This window comes from Cynocephalus volans, chromosome 3, assembly GCF_027409185.1.
Source record: "Cynocephalus volans isolate mCynVol1 chromosome 3, mCynVol1.pri, whole genome shotgun sequence".
NCBI classification, from domain to species: Eukaryota; Metazoa; Chordata; class Mammalia; order Dermoptera; family Cynocephalidae; genus Cynocephalus; species Cynocephalus volans.
In genome coordinates, this window is record NC_084462.1 from 93,109,125 (window position 1) to 93,131,420 (window position 22,296).

Here is a 22,296-nt window from a genome sequence, read left to right on the forward strand (position 1 = left end):
CCACTTTACTGAACAAATTTTGGCTCAGATAACTGCCTCGTCTAGAGTTCTTAGGGACTTTAATTCAGGTCTTTTGACTCTGAACATCATGCTGTCATTAACCATGCTCCTAAATCAACTATTCACCTGAAGTGTAATCATTTAAGGATTACTGCAGTGACTCTCAAACCTGTCTATGCAAACTCCTTTGGAGTTTAGGGAAAATACTTATCAAATCTCATCACAGATTAGGGTGGGACTAGAGTGCTATTTTAGTTATATTGGCTCAAGTTGTTTAGCCCATATAAATATGAATCCCTCATCTTAGTTCATTATAATCTGGTTCTTCCTTGCCATCTCACCTCTATTTTTCAAAAGCAACCCCTTCTTAATAAGCTTGGTATACTCAAGTGTTTTATTTCACCCCAGGTTACAGTAGTTCCAGAAATTAATGCTTTCCCTTCTAAAATCATTACTTCAAGTAATGGTTATCAGACGTAGATTCTAGTCCCAGCTCTGATTTTGGGAAGTCACTTTTCTAGATGCATTTCCTTATCTGCAAAATAAAAAGGCATACTTAGAAGTTGGAATTTTCCTTCCAGTTTAAAAACTGGATTATCATCTGTAGGCCTAGTTTGTACCATTCTCTATTCCTTATATTTTCTAAGAACTTTTTTTTTAAGATGACCAGTAAGGGGATCTTAACCCTTGGCTTGGTGGTGTAAGCATGACACTCAACCAGCGAGCTAACCAGCCATCGATATAAACCCATGGCCTTGGTGTTATCAGCACCACTCTCTCCCGAGTGAGCCACGGGCCAGCCCTTGTAAGAACATTTTGTTGTCTAAACTGATTTATAAACTGGAGAAAGCTTTGTATTTGTGTACAAATGTAATCATACAAGAATGCCAAGGGAAACAGCATGTTACAGTGATGACTGAATTCAAGTCTCCCAGAATAGCTGTGTGGCCCTCTCTGAGCCTGTTTCCTTATCTGTAACCCTCTCTGATCCTCACAGGTTTGTCTTGAAGATTAACATCAAAAGGAAAAGTAATGTGAAAAAATAGTGCATATGTAAACAAACAAAAAAAAGCACTATACAAACATAAGTTGTTAGAAACTATATTGTCTCTGATAGCTGATAAAGTATCTTCAAAGAAAAATGCTTCCATAAAAGTTTTATTTATCCCCACAACAACCCTGTGAGGTAGGGTGATCAGGGCATTTGAAGATGAGAAAACTAAATCTACATTACTTGTTCACGGCTATACTGCATAGTAAGTAAGTAGAAATTAAATTGAGATTTTTAAATGTCCATGACTTTGTATTGATTCATGTGGAAACTGGTAGAGAGAATATTAACTTCCGCCTACCTTAATGCCAAAAGGACACTGCCTTGAAAAATCCCATTTCAAAAGATGAAAGTAGTATTTCATTGCTTATTTCTACAAAGATTTATAAAATAAAAAAATAGTGAAATATTTTACAGTTTATATATATATATATATATATATACACACAACGGTCTCATTCAGGGACATGTCCTTCAGCTGTGTATATGATCAACTATTCCAAGTCCTAGAAAGGCAAACTCTTAAAAAAAAGTATCAAAGACAAGAGTGATAATGAGCAGTAGCCTCAATCTTCATTATTATTCCTCCATGTATCTTGAATAAGTTCTGTGAAATCTGGTCCCAGTTTAGAAAAAGAAAAAGAAAACTATCAAAGAGATGTCTGGTAAACTTTTATTTTGTTGCCTATTCTCAAACCGCTGTCACATGATTTAAGACAGCGATTTCCCACACCTGGCTATTAGAATTACCAGGAGAGCTTTAAAAAAATACAGAACTCTCAGGCCCTGTTCTATGTCCCATGAGATAATTTTCAAGGGGTAGGCCTGAGGAATCTGTATTTGAAAGCTCCTCAGAGTAATTCTAATGAATAGTCAGTTTTGGGAACCACTGATGTATCTTAAAAATACTAATATCAAAACCATAAATTAATGAGTATAAACTTGTTGTTCTTATCCCCTTTTTAAAAAGACCTCAAAATGTGTTATATCCCCAGAACTCTTGCCTCTGGGCAAGAAATTTCAGTTCAAGATACAGAGAAACATTTTATAAAAATGTATCCTAGTTAGTGAGACTTGGATTCCAATAATAATTTAAGTAGCATTTAAATATAAGATACTAAGTTTTGTGGTTCCTATTCTGAAAATTTTAAATGTATTTTATACAGGTTCCTAGCAGGCTTTCAACTCAGGGGAAGACATGAAAAGTAATGACATATCAAGCACATCAGCACTGAAAAAATACTATACTCAAATACAGCTCATGAGAGGAATAAGAAAGTGAATGAATGACAACCTAAGGCCTTTTGGCCCATACATTTTTGTTCCCAGTCCACTCTTCCCCTATAAGGGGAAATAAAATAAACATTCTTTCCTAGTTGCTTGGCATAGTTATTTGGTGTGTAACTATCAACTAAATTTAGATACACAAGATTAAAAGAGATAACAAATAAATACCTAGGAAGACAAAGAGAAGTCAGGTCAGAAAACCTTAACTAGCTAATGATGTAGTATATAACACCATCATATTAGTACAATTAAATGAAGGCTTCAGTGTCCTTTACATTTCAGCTTTATGTGATAGACACAGACGTGGAAGAAATCTGGTCCTTCTGAAGAATTCTGTGCTCGCTGGAAAGATCTGTAGAAGTAATGAAATGCTTTCTTCACTGATGAGATGAAGTCTCTTTTTCAGGCAAGTTGACTGAACAAAACAATGAGAAACAAGCTTCTTTAGAAGGTTGAATGAAAGTAATATCTAGCTGAAAAAGTCATTGGCCAAAGGTAACTTTTTAAAAAAACCATTCTATATTAACCCTAAAAAAATAAAACAAAAACAAAAACCCAGAGAATTTATATTAAAAAACAATGTACACATCCATTTCACTGATAATAACAAGAAAATAGCCATTTATAGAAGTTACACAATGCTGTCAACAAATCCCAAACAAATACTGGGAAACAGATAAAGCCATCGGGTAAATAAATATACATACTAGCTAATATAAAACAATTTATGGATACAATTCTCTTTTAGGGCCCAGGGAGAAATATGGTGATATAAATCTGATTAGGGCTACATATATTACATGGAATTAAAAAACAGAACTGATTAAAACATCCTAACAATGATACAAATATTTAATAGAATGTCATAAAAGCCAGAAATTTACCACTGGAAATAGCACAATTTTAATAATGTACTATAGAGTTTTAATATGTACACAGGTCATTTTTGTGTGTCTCATCAGGTATCCATGTCTCCTGCACTTAGCAGAGTCAGTTTTTTGAGTTCACGTTTCCTGTGTGAGCTGAAGGGACTGGGCATATCTCAATGCAAAAAATATACACTTCCAATTATTTAAATGGAAGCATTTAACATCTACCAACGGATAAAGAAAAAAAGAAATAATGGGAAGATAAAACATCGTATTAGGTGGAAAGAGGCTGGTGAAATTGTCTCTTTATAAATTATTTTAAATTTGATATTAAATTTAAAATGACCCAAATAAAGTAATAGAGAAAAAAATAAATTAGTCTCAAGAAACTTATCCAGGCCATAAAAAATTTCCCCTCCCCTTTTTTCTCCTTTTCTTACGGTTATGCTAGATTAGACTATCAATTTACTTAAAGGAACTTTCCTAGCATGGGACTGAAAACAACTTTACCATTAATACAAGATGATTAGAAGTTGGTGTTTATTATTAAAGTGCCCACAGGCATAATGGTATAGGTGCTTACATTTCCCTTTAAGCTATAGGAAAGCCCTTTGTATTTACTTAATCAGGAAAACTTTCAGCAATTATGCATGCTGAAAGTTCAGATCTTCTATAGGTTTTGGGTTTTGCTGTTTGAGCATAAAAAGGAAGAGAGAAGGGAGAAATGTAACTAGGTTCACAATTTTGAGCAAGAGCATATGTAAAGGTAACATATGTACATTTTATTTCAAGAAAGACAGAAGACAAACAGCATAAAGATGCCCAGATTCCCTAAAGATAAATACATTTCAAAGATTCTCATTAAAATGAATCTGTAGTTTTTCCTGCAAGCAAAATACCTTTCTTTAAATTAAAAAGAAAAATCAGTATTCTGAATTGCAAATACTTTTGCTTTTTTTTTTTTTGCAGAAAATCTGCCATGATTTTTTTTTTAATGAATAAGGATTTTCCACAAAACAGGCTTGCTCTACATGCTAGATTTTTTAACAGTTCAGTGACACAATATGCTAACTACGTACACAACAGATAATATAGTAAGAAAACACTCAACCTGATGAAAAGTTAAAATCTTCATTAATACACTGAAAATTGACATAACTCATGCCTTTAAAATCAAAAATACAAAAATTAAATGTTTTCCTAAAAAGATTTCCTTATTTTAAGGATTCATTTGAAAATGAAGCTGCATGTAATTTGTACAATAAGTTGTACAAGTAAACAGGTAATATACATAAAAAATTAATTGACATACTCCTCAATTATCAGTTGTCCACCTTTAATTTCCAATACTGTACTTTCTTAACAAGCATACAAAATATCAAACTTCTCTTTAGAAAAAGTGCCGTTCTTTGACATCCTTTACACAAAAACAGTCTGAGCCTGTGGCATGTTAATGCAGTCGAGAGGCAAAGCATACTAACTTTTACAAATTCTACCTTCCATAAAAAGCCTCCCGAAAAGGAGATTACACACCACTATAAAAATATTGACCTCTTGTGGTAGCTGCATTAGAGAACCAAGGCTTGAAGACTATTTTCATATAGCATAGAAAACCACTATGAGAGCATATTAACTGCATTGGTGGCCTGGGAGTGTACTGTGCCACAGGATTATGCATAGCTACTGTTAGGTACCAAGACTGTTACACAGAGTTTTAAAATTGATTGTAACCAAGAGCATAACAGAGGTACTACCAGCCCATGCAAAGTAACTAAAAATACTGAATCACTGTGCTGAATACTTCACTCCTGGAGAAAACCAAAGGCAGCAGTAACTAAATCAAGCCCAACAGGTGACCAAACTCATTCTCCTCAAAGATTGGTGAGCACAGTGAAGTCTGAGGTATACCTTTATCCATAAATCTGTGTGCCATTGCAAGATATTACCATTTAGGAATACAAGCCATCACAATGGTTTAAATCTTTTGAATATTAGTCATTCATATATCTTATCTACCCAGTCTCTTGATTTTTGAAAAGATTTTACCTACAGTAGAATATTACAGAAACAAAATATAAATGCATGTCTTTTTAAATGAAACTTACATGGACTAAAAGTAGAGAATATTTTTAAACAAATATACAATATGCAGGCAGACAAAGCAGGAAAACGGCCATTCAAATGTATAATAAAAAACCTAAAAATTGACTATTTCCAGGAAACTATGAAGCGCCTCAACTAAAAGGAATGCATAATGAAATTCTAATCTAATACAGGTCAAAAATGTAAAAAGGTTATAAACCTTAACAGGAAAAATAAAACAACTTTTACTGGCCATTCCTGTTGAAATGAGAATAGTAAAGTAACAGAAAAGTGGCTACAAACCCACTTAGAGCACCAAACAGAGAGAAAATAAAAGTCCATTTTCATCTCTGTTATTATCATAAAATCCTGTGTGACTACAGGTCAAACTGCTGGTGGCAGAAACAGAATTCTTTATAAACTGCAGATGTCTGTACATAAAAAAATTTCACTGGAGTTGCACTAGTTCTAAAGACTCTTCTGTTTTAGCCTACCTACTGTATGTATTCAATCTGAGATAGATAAAGTCTCTTTCTGTAACCCTTGATTATTATTGGGCACCAAAGATAAGAAAAGCAAGACGGGGTACAAAAATGCAAAATTTCAACAGTAATGGCAATGTTTTTGTCTTAGTCCAAAAGGGTCCTGCATTCTTTCCCCCTTCAGTGATTTGACAAGTTTTTGTACTTAATCTGGGGGCAGCAAATCATGCAAGCGAAATCTGTCTCTGATGTGAGGTCGGACATCTTCATTCTGTGTGGAAAAAAGATAATTATTTCAAAGATATGATCCTCATAACATTACAAACATTCTGACTCTGAAGAAAATTATATCACTACTTCACAACTTATATTATTTTGTTTGCAAGAGATACTACACAGACGCGGTTAATTTAGAATTACATTTAGATTAAAAACAAAAACTTTCATTAAAGTTTTAGTTTCATAAGAACAATCAGGCAATAGCAGCCAAACCAAAAGACAGGCAAAAGGGTTAAGCCACTGAATTCTGCTTTCTACATTAGCCTTAAATTGGCTGAACCACTGATATAGGAAAATAATTCCCAGATTAAAGTTTGAGTGGCATAAGCATTAATTCTAGATATGAATTATGAAAGCAAAACAAAATCAATTTAATTTCTAACACAAAGTGACTTGCAAGAGGAAACCCACTGAAGTAGTACGTTCAGTCTAAAAATTTTTAAATACTAATAAGCATAAATTTTAATATAATTTATAAGGCTCAGAAACACTCATAATCATTTTCAGCCTTTGCCATAATCTCCTATCACAGTTGAGTTTAAAAGTCAATATACATAAAGTGAAGAAATATTTAATATAGTTGAGCTAACAAACACACAATAGAAAAAGATAAATTATAAGATATACTGACCAGTTCTACAAGCTTCTCCAGAAATGGAATCAACTTTAGGAGTTCATTGTCATTTTTGTCCATAAACCAACTTTCTATAGGGATTCCATTAGAAAGCTAAAATGATAAATAATGAAAAAGCTTAAAAGAGAAACAGCAGATTTAAGTAATCACTGATCTAAAAGTTCGTTTGAAAAGGAATGCCACCAGAGCTTTGACAACTCAATTGTGCAAGAGACAGATGTTAAGAAATAAACTGAAGTCTAATTGGTTGTTCAGTGTCATTTCTTCCCAGTGTATATAAAATTAAACAAGAAACTTCCATTAAAACAAGTTTTGCAAGGACCATTATTTTATTTTATTTTTTTTGTTGGCTGGTATTGGCATCCAACCTCAGACCTTGGTATTAGTCAGCATCATACTCTAAACAACTCAGCTAATTGGCCAGCCTTCAAGGACCATTAGCATAACTAAAAACATTCCTTTATTCATTCAAGAAATAGCTACTAATAGTGCAGTGTTAGGCATCATAATGAAGGGATATTGCCAATCTAAACAGAGAACACTATCAGAAAGCATATATATATATATATATATATTTTCTTTTTTTTTTTTAAATCACAAGAACCATGTCCCATTCATTGTTCTATTTCCAGCAACTAGCATAATAACCTGAAACCAGAAACAAAATAACCTGAAATCTTTTCATCATGGACATTTTAAAACAGAAGGTTAAGGGCCAATCTTATTTCACCTACACCCCAATCCACTTTCCACCGTCCCTATTCTGCACTGACTTATTATAAAGCAAATCTCACAAATCATTTCACATAAACTTATTCATAATGTCAAATACACAAGAATGTATATTCATCTTTAGTTGTAGTTCTATTTCAAAGAAATATTAACAAAGGGAACAAATATATTGACAAAGTAGTCTAAGACAATATTCAGAATGCTAAATAAACAGACCAGAACATGGTTAAGCTAACTGTAATTCTCAAACATGTTTACAATTAAATGACTGATTTAATAACATAAGAATACTATTAAATGATGTATCTCTTATAGTGCATTATTTTTCTTCACTGATGTTGCACTTCATTTAAGAAAATTTTCCACAAAAAATATGTCAATTAGGCATTTGTTATTCTAAAAGACGACACACCAGGCAGGGAAGTTCCACCAGTAAAATTTCTTTTCTTCTCCTATCATATTGTTTGACAGCATTTGTCTTCATTATATTTTTTACAATCTGAGTTTGTTTAGCAACTTTTTTCCTACCTGATATGCAAAGGCTTGTGGTGAGTTGTCAATTATTATAGTTTTTGAAAGATCTCTTCCAAGGATATTTAAGTCTTTTATATAGTTTCCTTGTACACAAACACAATGTTCACGGAAAAGCCGGTGCCTAAACATAAAAATAAAAACAAATTAATTTTTAAAAGATCTCTATAAAAAGGACAACATGTACTGAAACATATACACATACATATACCATAGGCTTTACAGGTTAAGCCTTAATATTTTTTCTCACAAAGGAAACTCAAATACAAATATGGGCCTAAGTTTGAGCTATAGTTTTACTATAAAAATTCTTAGCAATTATTAAACCTTACAACCAAATATCACCATGCCTTAAAGAATTTCAGTTTATCCCAAAATGCTATATTAAATTATAAAGGGGGGTTAAAAACTCTAAATTGTTTTTTTAATTTATTTACCCAGGAAAGCTCAGCTCAGATGCAGCATCTAGTTGTCAGCGAGGTCCTGCTTTTTAACCAATTTTCCAGATGGTTGACTGAGGCACAAGGAGGTCAAGTGACTTGCCCAAGGTCACACAGTAAGTCAGTGGTTAGCCCCGCATTGGAACCCAGGATCCTCCTGGCTCCCAGTCCTTTGCTCTAACCAGAAGACCACACAGCCTCCCTATCCCTGTACATGCCAGAATAGAAAATATAAGAAGGAATGTTTTTGTGTTGGTTTTTTAAAAAATGTTTTAGTTTTCCTTATACTTTTTGAGAAAAGGTGCTGAGGCCAAAACATTCCATCATTTCGATTTTTCCTAAATACCCCTAATTCTTTTATTGTGTGTATATGATCATTTGAAAAAACAGGGATTAAATGTAATAGTGAATTCAGATTTAAGTGTTATAAATGTAAACTGATGTATCATAAATTTTAGATACTAACTAGAGAAATGCTATATCATTTTAAAAAGCTATTAAAGGTTTTACAATAATATTTACATACTATAATAATTACGTAATCCCCACTTAAACTCAAAATATTAGTCTCTGAATATTACTAGTAATTGACACAGATATATTGATCTTTTTTCACCTTGAAATACTCCATTCTTTATACATTAATAATTGGTAGTTTGTCTTCCTTGTGTCTTAATCTCACTAAACAGTTTTTCAGGAGTCAGAGCCTACTCATAAAGAAAGGGGTATTTTACCCACAATATCTATCATAGCTCTACAAAAAAATAATAAAGTAAACAAATAAATAGTAAACAAATAAACAAATATATATACACACACAAACAAAAGCTCAACCTTAAAAATATCAGTGCCAGTAGTGACAGCAAAGAGAAAGAATTTTACAGACAAAATGTATAAACAGTTCTTTCTCCCCTTTTACTAATGAGTCAAATGATCATTTGCCTCTGGATGGTTTAAAAACAGTCCTACTTTGAAAAATAAAACTAAATAAAATAATTTAAGTCTTGGTTGGGCCTAATATAAAATTCCATATTTTATTTCTATAAACATTTAGATATGAAGAAATTAGAGAGGCAGGTATAGCATGTAAATGCAAGTCACTCCTGATGCCTCTTGGCCAATAGGAGCAAATTCACTGAGACAGGAAACAAGCAAATTTGTATGTGGATACCACAGTTATTTTAACTGAACTACAGTAAAAACCCTCCAGTTATTCAGGGATCTGAGGGCCAAGAGCATGTATTTGCAGTTTTAGAACAAAGCTAAAAAGCTACTTGTGCCAGTCATCTAAAAGCAGATCCTCCATGTCGACAAATTTATATTTGAACTCATGGGATTCAGTTATTACAGCAATTTCTGAGAGTCTACCTTGTCACCAACACAGATAATTCCCTATAGAACTTTAACAAATTTAATCTACTGTTCAAGTTTATCAAAATGTGACTAGATAAAACAAACTTAAACCCCCAAATGTGTAGATTTTATAAATATAGTTTGAAAGAGGGGTATTTATTTATAAGACATTGAAATTGCATGACTATGACATCTTCCCCAATAAAATGAAAGTTCCAAGAGGGAAGGGCTTGTGTTGCTCACCACTATTCCCTGGAACACTGGAGGTGATGATCAGAAATCTTTAGAATGAATGAAGTCATCAAAGCAAAATCATTTGTATACTTTATTAAATACTTTTTGTATTTATTGTATACTTTATTAAAGTTTGGTAAAATTAGCATAAATTACAATACACTTTAGTGACTAGAAAATCCCATTTCTCATTTGCGTGTCTGTAGCTTACTTTAAAAAAACAAAAAGAAAAAAAGACATCATAGTTCTATATTAATAAGGACAAAATGTCTAAAATGTGGACATTAGAAAAAGCCTTTCTGCATAGTTGCAACCACTCAATAATAAAGTTACTATTAACAGTAGAAAATTAAGTTTAGGATTTTCCACTAACACAGTATGACAGAACGTATCCAAGAAAGTTAACACTCAGCTATTAAAGCTTTTATGAGCCTTCTGTGTCAGCTCTTGGTCAAAAACTCAAAGATTAACTCCTATATCTTAGAGGATGCAGCAAGATTGCTATAGTCTTAATATCTCACTTCAGTTGACAGAAATAATGGAATTAATTTTCAAAATGTTTAAAAGAACCCAAGCACTCCAGCCTAACCAGGAACACACTGCATCTGCTGGCTCACAGCACACACAAGAAACTGAGTCCAGATCAGTATACCCTGAGTGACTTAACCAACTGTAATTTTCAATTAGATTTATGTAACATTCTCTTTCATGGAAGATAAATTTGCTCTTGAAAAAAGCAAGAGTTTAATTTGATCCTTTCTGTGAAAATTAACTTTTATTTCTCTATGCCATTACAAAGGTAATATAACATGCATTATCTCAAAGATATAAGGAAGTGAAACATCATGCATGCGTATGTGCACACACACACAACCCACCTCCCCCAATCCCCAAAGAAATGAGGATATAGATGTCACAGTGAATAAATACATTTGATTTTTTGTATCCTTTAAAGAACGTCTGTCTGGAGTTGTATCATTAGAAACTCTTTTTAAAAGTTCTGGGGCTTAAAAAATTCATTTATTTTCACCATTCAACACAATAAATCTCTATATGCAGCCAAATGAAAATGGCCATTATAATTAAATAGAATCATAATAATTTCATAGATCAGTGTGACAGACATTTCCACTATTTCTTAATTAAATTTACCTGACCAGTTGCTTTTTAGGGTCTAGTATGTTCAGTAACTTGTCTGCATACACCTTCTTAGAAGCAGTAAAAAGAATGATCTACAAATTCAGGGGAAAAGAAGTAATCATTATACATGATCTAAATATGGGTACTATTTTGAATAAGATAAAAATACAAATGCAATTAGCTTAATTAAGCATGTTTACCTCATACATCTGAGACATTCGTTCCAGGAACTCCCTGAAGAACGGTCTTAATCTCACATAAACCTGACAAAATACAAAGATAGGTTTCAGCAAATAAACATCAAGTGAAAACCACATAAGTTGTATTCTAACTTTGAATATATTATAATTTAAAAGTTCATATTTTAAAGTAATGGAAATGTTACTACCACTCAAACCAAATATATTTCATGTATAAGAAATCACTTAAAACAATCTTTTGGGAGGGTAATCATCATCACTGGTGATCATTTCACTTTTTAACAGTTAAACAGCAGCATACAACATAACATTTCTTTGTTGAAATATAATTTTAATAAACATTTAAATTAAAAATACAAGGTTTCCCTCTGAGATTTTGATCCACCAATCAGCTCCATTTTCCAGCCAGGTAGCATCCATCCAATCATTAGGCAGGCTCTGTGTCCTCCTCTAGCTGACCTGTCTCAATGACCTTCCTCAATAATTACTCAGAATTTCTTCTCAACAAACACCTGCTAAAAATACCTGTATTTTAAATTTCTATTTAGGTAATGTTTGAGAAGGATTGTCTGGATTGGTGGGTTTAAATAGCCACAGTTGCTGTTTTACATTTAATGATTCAGATGTGGCATCTAAATTAGAATTACTGGGCCACTTGAGATTAAAAATATAACAACACCATTTCTCAAAACCAACCGGTCGATATCAGGAAAGACTACAGAACCCAAAGAGTTGCCTTATACATTATTTTCTTATTTCTGTGTCTTCTTGCCTTCATTTAATGTAGTTCTCATAATATACTTATATTCAAAAGGCACAAAATATAAGCCATGATTAACCATTAAAACTATTTACAAAAGATTTTGACTCCTCTAAATTGTATTCATTCTGTGATAAAATTTTATAAAAAGAATAATTTTGTGCTCTACTCAAGGGTGACTATTAACTTCAGGTACCATTAATAACAAATATGTATTGAACCAGATTCACAGGATTCAAGTCAAAAAAAAAAAAAAAAAAAAAAAACAGCCTGTGGTGACAATAAATTCAAATCTAGGCTTACTGAAGTTTAATTCTGGCACATCCACACAAAAATGCCCCTATGATAATAATACAGGTCTGAGAATATTTTAGGGCTAAAAAGGGAGAAAGCATTCAAAATTCTTTGAGAAAGGGACTCTGTTTCACCAATCTTTGTAACTTCGAAAGTCCAAAAGGCATGAGACAATGCCAAATATATAGTAGGTCCCTGATAAAATCTGTTGAGTAAATGAAATAGAACTGCCTAGGTAGGCAATGTAGACAAATAGAGAAAGAGAAGCAATCCTACATACTACACAAGTATGACTATTAAATTTCCTTAAGAACTGACCCTTTGTAAAAGACAAATTTTGAATGATTATTACTATGCTAATAATATCATTCTGTTCCAGTCTCTGGGCTGGATAGAAGTTTACTTGTTTTTCATCCCATTAGTCAGGCATTTTATCTTAATTTCTTGACTAATCAAAAACAAAGTAAGCCACATATTCCACCTCCTAGGAAATAAAAATAACCCAAATCCTCAATATCCAATCACCATCACTTAGGATAAGGTCTAAAAATTTAATTTCTTTAAATTAGTTGCTCTTCTAATCAATTTTAACATTTTCATCCTGAAACATTTGAAAATCACACATACCTTATTTGTTTGGTGAGCCAAATAATGACAGATTTTAGATATATTACCAGTTTACTTGCAAAATTGTTTTAATTAACTATGGGTCTTTTTTTTAAAAGATGATCGGTAAGGGGATCTTAACCCTTGACTTGGTGTTGTCAGCACCACGTTCACCCACTGAGCTAACCGGCCATCCCTGTATGGCATCCAAACCCGTGGGCTTGGTGTTATCAGCACCACACTCTCCCGAGTGAGCCACGGGCCAGCCCAACTATGGGTCTTTTAAAAACAGATTCGTGATGGTTAAGAAAAACCCACCTATCTTGCAAAATCATTTTTATTAACTATGGGTCTTTAAAAAATAGATTTCTGATGGTTAAGAAAAACCCACCTATTCTGCCAATACTTTTTTTGAATTACCTATTTCAATGTGGATGATAAACTAGAACCATCAGAGCCTTTTGTTTCCTGCTAAGGATCATCACCTACATGCAATTAATAACCAAAAATATTTAATTTTTGCATATGTATAGATGTTTTCATTTATTTCAAGATCCCTGTTATGGCTGGCTCCATATACAGTAAACTAAGATAAGCAGGGCCTCTGTAATTTAGGATTTATTTCCTCTGTACAAAACACACTTCCATTGCAAGAGAATACTTCTATTTAAACCATATTTTCCAAACATAATGTAAGTGGAACACTGTTCAAAGACAACATTTTCCAATTTCTTACACAGTGACTTCCAGATTAGGTCAAAACTGTAACTTCATTATACATTCTACTACTTTATATTTAACTATAACATACATCATAAAATTTGACACTGCTTTCAAAATGTGTTAGTTTACTGGGAGTGAAAGGTGGCACTGAAGATGGAGGAACAAACTGCTAGAGTGTTTCCTTAACATGAGAATAGAATGAATACTTTTTGACTGTAAAAATTCCTATCCTCAAAACAGATTCACCATTGAATAGGAAGGTGTATCAGGATTAAAAGACATAGGCAGAGACTGATGTGGTTAGTGAAAATAAGAATGTAAGAAGGTATAAAGTGACAGTGAGTAGGTCTGGGGTTAGGGCCACATGGGGTTCTGCCATGTGATCCAAAGGCAAAATCTCAGACACAGAAGTAGAGATCTCAAAGGCCATTAGGGTTTAAGTCATTTGGACATATTAAAGGTATATGTGAGCAGAAATATATACAAGTCAAGAAGTACTAAGTGTTGTCCCTGGGAACAAATAAAGAACATTTGTAAGTTATGTATAACAATGTGATGAGTTTAATTCTTGATACTACCATTACTTATTGCGTTAGGTCACAGAGATACACAAACATAAATGCATACATAGGCATGCATCCAAATGCTTCAAAATCTATTCCAAAGCTGCCATTAGCTCCATTTTTCTTCTCCTAGCTTTAACTGTCATACAAAGATTCCTGTCCTGACCTCCCTACTTCCCATTTTCTACATTTCCTTAATCCATATCTTTCTTTACTATTTTAACCATCCTTTTTCAAGCTTGCAACTCTTCAAAACTGTGTGGTCTCTCAAAAGTCAAAAGCTTTATGTCAGTCTAGTATATACATGTTCTTCCAAATCTACACTAATTACTGTCTATGCTACAAATAGTTCTAATTGTTCTAATCATCTCCCATTAAACCAAATATATTTTGAAAACTAAGGCAGAAGTTTAAAAATGCCTAATGCTATAATAAAAAACAATTATATAAAAATATCAGACAAGATTAACTACTACTCAAAGATAAGGATTTTTAAATAGGTTCTTAATGCAGAACATTTAAAATAAAAACCTATTAGAATAATATCTGCAAAACAGTAAAAATGGAGCTGATCTTATATAATCTGTTATGGACTAATTTTACCAAAATTTAATTTTATACAGAAAAGCAATGAATACATAATAAAAAATAACATTACGTTTAACAGTACATTAACACTGCTTGATATGAAAAATACCTGCCAGCCTATACTTTCTTTGGTATTAAAATAATAAGAACTTCTTATATTTGCATATAGATAGTACTAATAGGTTATTAATGGTTAACAGAACTAGATTTAATAAAAAAGCAGTCATTAAAATAGCAATCCACTTATAAACTGATTATGTTGTGTGGCAAGCTAAATACAAATTCATGTCTAATTATGCAATTCAAGTTATGCATTGAGTAATTTCTTTCTTTTTTTTTTTTTTTTTTGTCTTTTTCGTGACCGGCACTCAGCCAGTGAGTGCACCAGCCATTCCTATATAGGACCCGAACCCGCGGCAGGAGCGTCGCTGCGCTCCCAGCGCCGCACCCTCCCGAGTGCACCACGGGCTCGGCCCTGCATTGAGTAATTTCTGACAATTAGCTTATCAAACCTTAATCTAATAATATAGATAATTTTAACAGTATGACCAGGGGGAAAAAAAAACACAAAATAAAATAAAAACCTACCAAAAAATAAACAGTTTCAACTTGTGGGCAAATGGCTAAGAAAAAAAATCTTAACGTGTGACTCTTTTTAAGAAAAATATTTCTAAATGATTTTTAAGCCCAGACAATATGGCCTTCACATTAAAAAAGAAACACCTTTGATACTTTTCCATTCTATCTTTTGAACTTATTGCTATATTGTTGCAACTGGTTAAAAAAATGCAGTGGGACTGCATAAATTCAGTGGGATTCATCCACTAAAGAGTATGGCATCTGTTTTCAGATAAAAAACTAACAATGTTGAGGGAATATGAAGAATGAGATGCTAAATTAACTGAAAACTCTTATCATTAGTAAATCCTACAGTTATACAGGTGGCTCTGCCATTTTTTTTTAACCCTTCTGCACACCTCAGTTTTCTCACCTATAAAATGGGTATAATAACTGTACCTACCCTCATACAGTTCTTGTGAGGATTAAATAAGTTAATTCACATAAAGGGCCCCGTGCATATTTAAACTGCCAATAGCTGGTAGCTATTATTATTATCATCATACACCTCATTATTTAAAAGTAATCAGTCATAAGAGGAATAGCTAGAATGAATATGATTCTATAGAGCAGAACTAGGCAACCTCAAAGCCCAGCTAGCTACAATCTATACTTCTGGAAGACAGAAAGTAATAATGAACTGTATCAATTAGTAGTTTAACTATTTAACTTGTTAATAGTTTCTTAGTATCAAGATCAGAGCATAGAGACAAAACCCAAACCTCCAAGAAAAGAGGATTGCTCAGGTAGGCCCTGTGGAGGCCTCAACTTCATAACACATTGGGTGATTTTACAGTCATCGTTTGCTTCACAAAGTTCCAGTAAGAGGTAGATGGATGCTGGGGATAGTATTTGTAGGTGGATGTGTCTGGGGACGAATAGGTAAATACTAAAACATCAGAACCAATAAAAATAAAAACAAAATACAACAACTACTCCCCAAACTAAAAGCGTCCGCAAAACCCTACTCTAGTAAATAAAAATCAATCTGAAAAGGAATTTTTTAAGATTCCAAGTAGGATAAAGTGAAGCTTAATGTATTCATATAGATGATATATTAAAAGTTACCAATGAAGCGTATTTTCATCAAGTAAAAACTGGCCATTTTATTTACAAGATCACTTTAAAAAGTTCATGTAAAGATTCATACTATCTTTTCTTTCTTGTATTACCTTTTAATTCTGTTTTTCCACAAACTTTTTGAAGTACGGTATATATAAATATGTACACATACTTGTATATATAAAACTTTTGATGTGTTGTATTAATATAAAGTTTAGTCATTTTAAAAGCAAAAAGAAGTCACTTTAGTAAAACAAAAATGTTGCCTTTAAAATGACTCTAAACTTCAAAGGGAATGAAGCTCCTAATTTAGTATGTTTAGTAATCAACTGTAATCTCTCAATTTATAGAACATCTTCAAGTGTTAAACAAGAACTTTCCATGTAGTGTTTTTTATTGAATTGCTCCTAATTTTAAAAGACAAAGAATTTCCCATGAATCCATTTTATTTTTGAGAAGTAAAGAACTGTTTCATTTGTCTTTTTTCTTTTGGCGGCTGGCCAAAATGGGGGTGATATCCTTTTTTTTCAGCCTAAAAATTAATAGTAAATAATTATAATGAAAAAATTAGTACCAGTGACTAACTACACCTACTAATAAGGATGGAAAAGCTACTTTAAAGTTACTCTAAAGTATATTTTTAGGGGCTGGCCAGTTTGCCCACTCGGAAGAGAATGGTACTGATAATACCAAGATCAAGGGTTCAGATTCCCATACCGGCCAGCCATCCAAAAAAAAAAAAAAACAAAACAAAGATAAAGTAATATTTTTAATATTTATCTACAATTGATTAATTATCAAAATATTGCTCCCTACCAGATAAAATATTACTTTTATCCTCAATACTAAGTGTCCACAACCCTAAATGCTATACTTAAGGCACAAATATCCATACTTCTTTTGTACAATAAAATTATGCTTTATGCAACTCAACAACAAAACAATTCTTGGTTAGTATCAAAGTCAGAACTTGAGAAAAGAGAAAACAATTAGGTATTTACTGCAAAATTCTTCATTTAAATGATTGCTACTTTCTTCGTGTAGCAAAAATAAAGCTGACTTTTCTAAAAAAGAATGTAAAGAAGAGATAAAAGCCAATGACCCTCTACTTCTCTTATTCTGATATGAAAATTATCCTAAGCTGTAAGATTCCCAAGAAAACAAACTATAGTAGGGAAGATGCTAAGCTCTGCTAACCATGGGGTTCTCCACCCACCTCTCCCCACCAACTTTTCCCATAAAAACAACCTCTACTAATAAAACAAAGCATCCTTTACAAGTAACTACCTACAGTATCCTATCTCTCCTTGAGTGCTTACCACAATCTGATTTCTGGACAGCTGACCCAAAGTTTGTTGATTTTTTACTGATCTTCAGAAAGCCACTGACTGGCTAAAGTCTTACTGGTGAACAGAGTCAAAAATCACATGCCCCTGCCATACTTTACAGAATGAGGAGTTGGACAACACAGTTACGTTTGGCTGCACTGTGGTGAAACATATGAGGTATCTTCTTTTTTCTTCAATCAGCCACATTTGGGCTGAGTAGCTCTATTACATCTTCAAAAAACTGAGCACCAGTTCTTGATGGAGACAGAGGAAGGTCACTGAGGAGGTGGTTCAGCTCAAGAGCTAAGTGAAAAATGTCTTTTGATTCAGTCCTGCTTGTGGATAGAAGTCATCTTCTGGATGGAAGAGGGAGTGAGATGACCTAGAGTCTTGAATTGGTGGATCTGCAGGAACAGAAACTAAATACAGTGGAGACCTCTTAACTGAGTAACACCATGAGATGGATTTCCTGACAATGTGTCAATATAAACTAAATATAAAGATTAAACATGTGCACTGGAAGTGATCATGCACTTGTTTTTCCAGTATCAAAAGAATTTGTGTCATTTTATGAATAAATGTTTTCCCCATAACTATAGAAAAATTTACAGAAAAAAATACCACTTAAAAAAAAAAAAGACCCATTCAAACAAAAACCTATACACTTAGCCTGTGTGTCATATCCTCACGTAAGGTCAGTTCTTCTTTCAAATGACTTTTCTCCATACACACAAACTATAATCTGTCTACTCCATATAATGTCAGTAGTAACATTACATCAAATTTTAATTTGAGATTTTTTTTAATCACCTAGAGAAATGGAATTCAAATATACTCAAAGGTACTAAATTTAGACTAGAATAATCTACCTGCTTAAAAATGCTAAGACTTGCATTAACCAAATTTACTCCTATTTATCAATCAAAAGGAGAGTATTTATCATGAAGTCAGGCAATCTTTAAATGTGAGTAGTGACCACCTCAAATTTCCCTCAAACCCTGAACTGAAAAGAACTAAAAAGCCCACAACCAGATTACTGTGGATGTAATTTAAATTTTCTATGTATAAACAAGAATTTTGATGAACATTTAATTACTTACTCCTACTTAGAATTTGAATATGTAAATTTACTGTATATACTCTCATAATTATTAGACCAGGGGTCAGCAAATTATGCCCTGTTGGCCAAATCCAGCCCATCACTAATTTTATAAATAAAGATTTATTGGACACAGCCGTGCTTTTTGGTTTATGTATTGTCTATGGCTACTTTCATGCTGCAAGGGCAGAAAAGGTAGTTGCAACAGAAAGCACAAAACCTAAAATATTTACAACTGGCCCTTTATAGAAAAAGTTTGCCAACCCCTAATCCAGACAATTATTAAACATATGTAATACAGTTTACACCTTAAGTAGTTTTGAAATAAAAAAGAAATAACATGTAGAATTAAAATTAGATATAGGTCAACAATAACAAACTTACCACTAAAAGAAAACAAAAGTAAAAGTAAAATAAGTTGTAAGAGGAAACTTTATCTGGCTTTGACTAGGTAAAGAATTTGATCCTATCTTAACATATATATAATATACATATAAATAGTATGAAACTGACATATTCAAGTGTACATAGATAAATACCATGGAACTGTTCATTTGAAAAATGATTAATTTTATGTCATGTGAATTTCACCTCAATAACTTTTTTTTAAATAAGAATATACACAGTATTTTACAGGTTTCTACCTTTAAGTGGGCCACATTATAGTATAGTGGTTAAATATGTAAGTTACATCTTACCTAATAATGTGGTTTCTCCAAAATCTCTTAGATCATCTCAGACCCTTGTGTATATTTCTTCTTTGCCAGTAGATGGAGACAACACCACTGAAAGTTTAAAAGACATCATTCCCTGTTTAAAGGGAGCTTGCTGGTCTGAAAACTGGGGGAATCCTAATCCCCAAAGATTTCTTCAATTATTTTTTTAAAAAGTAGACAGAATGGCTATGCCAAAACCAGAAATCCAAGGGAATTTACCCAATATTAACTATGGACATCCTCAAAAATTTCTAAAGGAGAACTAAACTCTGTCCATGATATAGTAACTAAATCATAATATTAAAATACAATCATCTCTATAGTTTGTAAAATTCACACTTCCTGCTCACTGCTCCTGTTTAGGCAAGATCATTTGTCAGTTTCAGAAAGTATAACTCAGAATATATAAGAGAAAAAAGTTCTCTGAATTCCACAGGGGTAGATGCAGCAAATATATATATCCTTTTTGTAAATATGCACTGCTAGAAAACTTTTATTCAAAATAAGACAACTATCCAGATCCACATGAAATAATAAGAACTTTAAAAAGAAGAGAGTTAAAGCAGAAATGGTGGAAGCAATAAGAAAAAAATTTGATTTTATGGTCACACTGAAAAGAAACATTCATGAAGGGGAAGAATCAGATTTATCTACTTTCCAAGTTTCTTATTTCACTATTAAAAATTACTAAACAGACCAAAAACCATCTGTAAGAAATAAATTCCAGATCTGGAAGCTTAGTAAGTTATCTCGAAAACATTTACCTATATTTCTCAAATAACAGCTTTCCTCTCCAAATTCAAAGCCCTAATGCCATTGTTTTCAAATGCAATCTTGCAAACAAAAAGCAAAACAAAAAGGTTATTGAGCTGAAAAGAGAAAACTAAGACATTGCTATACTATTTATATTCACAGGACTCCTATTCTAAACAAGAACAACCTATTTAGCAGAAAATGTCTTAAGAGTTGCCTTAAACCAAATAACCAGTTAAAAAGGAATACAAAAATCTTAAAATTCTTTATTTTTAATGTATATTTTGCTCATCTTCTGACTATATATCAGGACTAAAAGCAGTTTACATAAAAGGGAGCTGAATACAGTATTCAGATATTACCATACCTACAATAATACCTATCTAGGTTAAACTAGAACTGACAATAATTGCTAATATAAATCCTCTTATGACTTATTACTAAAGTAGGTAAAATAGCCCTGAACCACAAACTTTTACTTAACTCTGAAATTTCATGATTCCTGTGACATAGCAACTATTATCTGATAAGAAAACCATAACCACATTCTAACTACCTATTAAGAGCACATAAACAACCATAAACAACTTTTCACTATCCAGATAGTAAATGCTCTGTGGCTTTATTTTAACTAATCCTTGGGTTGGCTTCCTCTGGACAGACAACAGATTTTTTGACCCTTTCCTAATCCTTCAACAACTGATATGCATGAAGGTAATGCTAATTAAATAATATAACTGCCAACATGGAAAGACACTTTGCAGTTTTCAAAGTGTATTCACTTACAAATTCAATCATATGACAGGAAAATCTTAAACACAAGTAAAAACTATGGCCATCACACATACTCCACAGCAAAATGTTAATAATATCTGCATTTTGCACTGTTACCTGTCCATCAGCACAGATGAGGGAGAAATGCTTATACTCAAATTCATTAAGTAAAGCAACAGCTATAAGAGTATCCTGGAATTCCGTTATTAATATAAAGTAGATCTACCAAACTGCAATTTTACAGACCCCACATTACCACTACAAAAAATAAAAATGACCAACAAGGAATGAGTTTTCTTTATATTAATTGAATTTTTGAAAAAAAAAAAAAACCACCAGGTGTTAACCTGGCATGTTTCTCTTGGGGATCTATTATGATGTCAGTGCTCCTGCCTCCACCTGCTGGCAAACAGATAATGAAACTAGCAGAGATCACTGGGTAAGAAAAGTCAGTATTTTTTAGGTAAGAAATTAATGTTGTTTTATGCTAGTATCTAGCATGACTACTTTGTGTTAATAAATCACTAATATATTGATGAAATCCATGAGGTCTACAGAAAAACACATTTAATGTCACCAAAAAAAAATTACCAAAGATTTCTTTCTTGGTTCAGAACGTTACCTAATAGGCAAAAAAATCAACTAAAAATTTTTTTTAGTTACCTGATAAATGACATCTTGGAAAAGGACTGGAAAAGTAAGTGCTGCATCTTCTAGCTCATTTAGACTACAGTGTACTAGTGTTTCATCCTTAAAATAAAAAACACATATTGAATGAAACAAGATATTAAAAGAAAGTTCAAATCATAATTTTATATATTCATGATCACCAAAAACATTTATTAAAGCACCGATTCATATGTATAATTTTACATTTATAATATATTACTATATGTGGCATAGCAATTTTGGATAGAATTTTCTAAGGCCACTGGTTCTCAAGTATAGTTCTTGGACCAGCAAGCAGCATCAGAATCATCTCAGATCTAGTTAGAAATGCAAATGCAAATTCTCCAGCTCCACTTATGATTCAGAAAGTCAGTGGGTGAGTGGGTGGGTGGGTGGGAGTGTGTTTGGGGTGTGTGTGTGTGTGTGTTC

General features: G+C 32.6%; 1 protein-coding gene across 3 annotated transcripts in view; it reads right to left on the reverse strand.

Annotated features, from left to right (window-relative positions):
* Positions 1–4,526: 4,526 nt before the first annotated feature.
* The window catches only part of CTDSPL2 (CTD small phosphatase like 2), a 65,354-nt gene continuing 47,584 nt past the window's right edge, over positions 4,527–22,296 (reverse strand). For 2 of the 3 annotated variants that reach the window (XM_063089801.1, XM_063089800.1), the window contains exons 8-13: positions 21,862–21,948; positions 11,315–11,377; positions 11,127–11,206; positions 7,945–8,071; positions 6,682–6,777; positions 4,527–6,042 (exon numbers count right to left, since the gene is read on the reverse strand). In XM_063089801.1, coding sequence (XP_062945871.1) covers positions 5,977–6,042; positions 6,682–6,777; positions 7,945–8,071; positions 11,127–11,206; positions 11,315–11,377; positions 21,862–21,948 — 519 coding nt within the window. In that variant the 3' untranslated portion in view covers positions 4,527–5,976. Of the gene's footprint in view, positions 6,043–6,681; positions 6,778–7,944; positions 8,072–8,520; positions 8,596–11,126; positions 11,207–11,314; positions 11,378–21,861; positions 21,949–22,296 lie in introns of those variants that run through there. The other variant, XM_063089802.1, reaches the window with a different exon arrangement.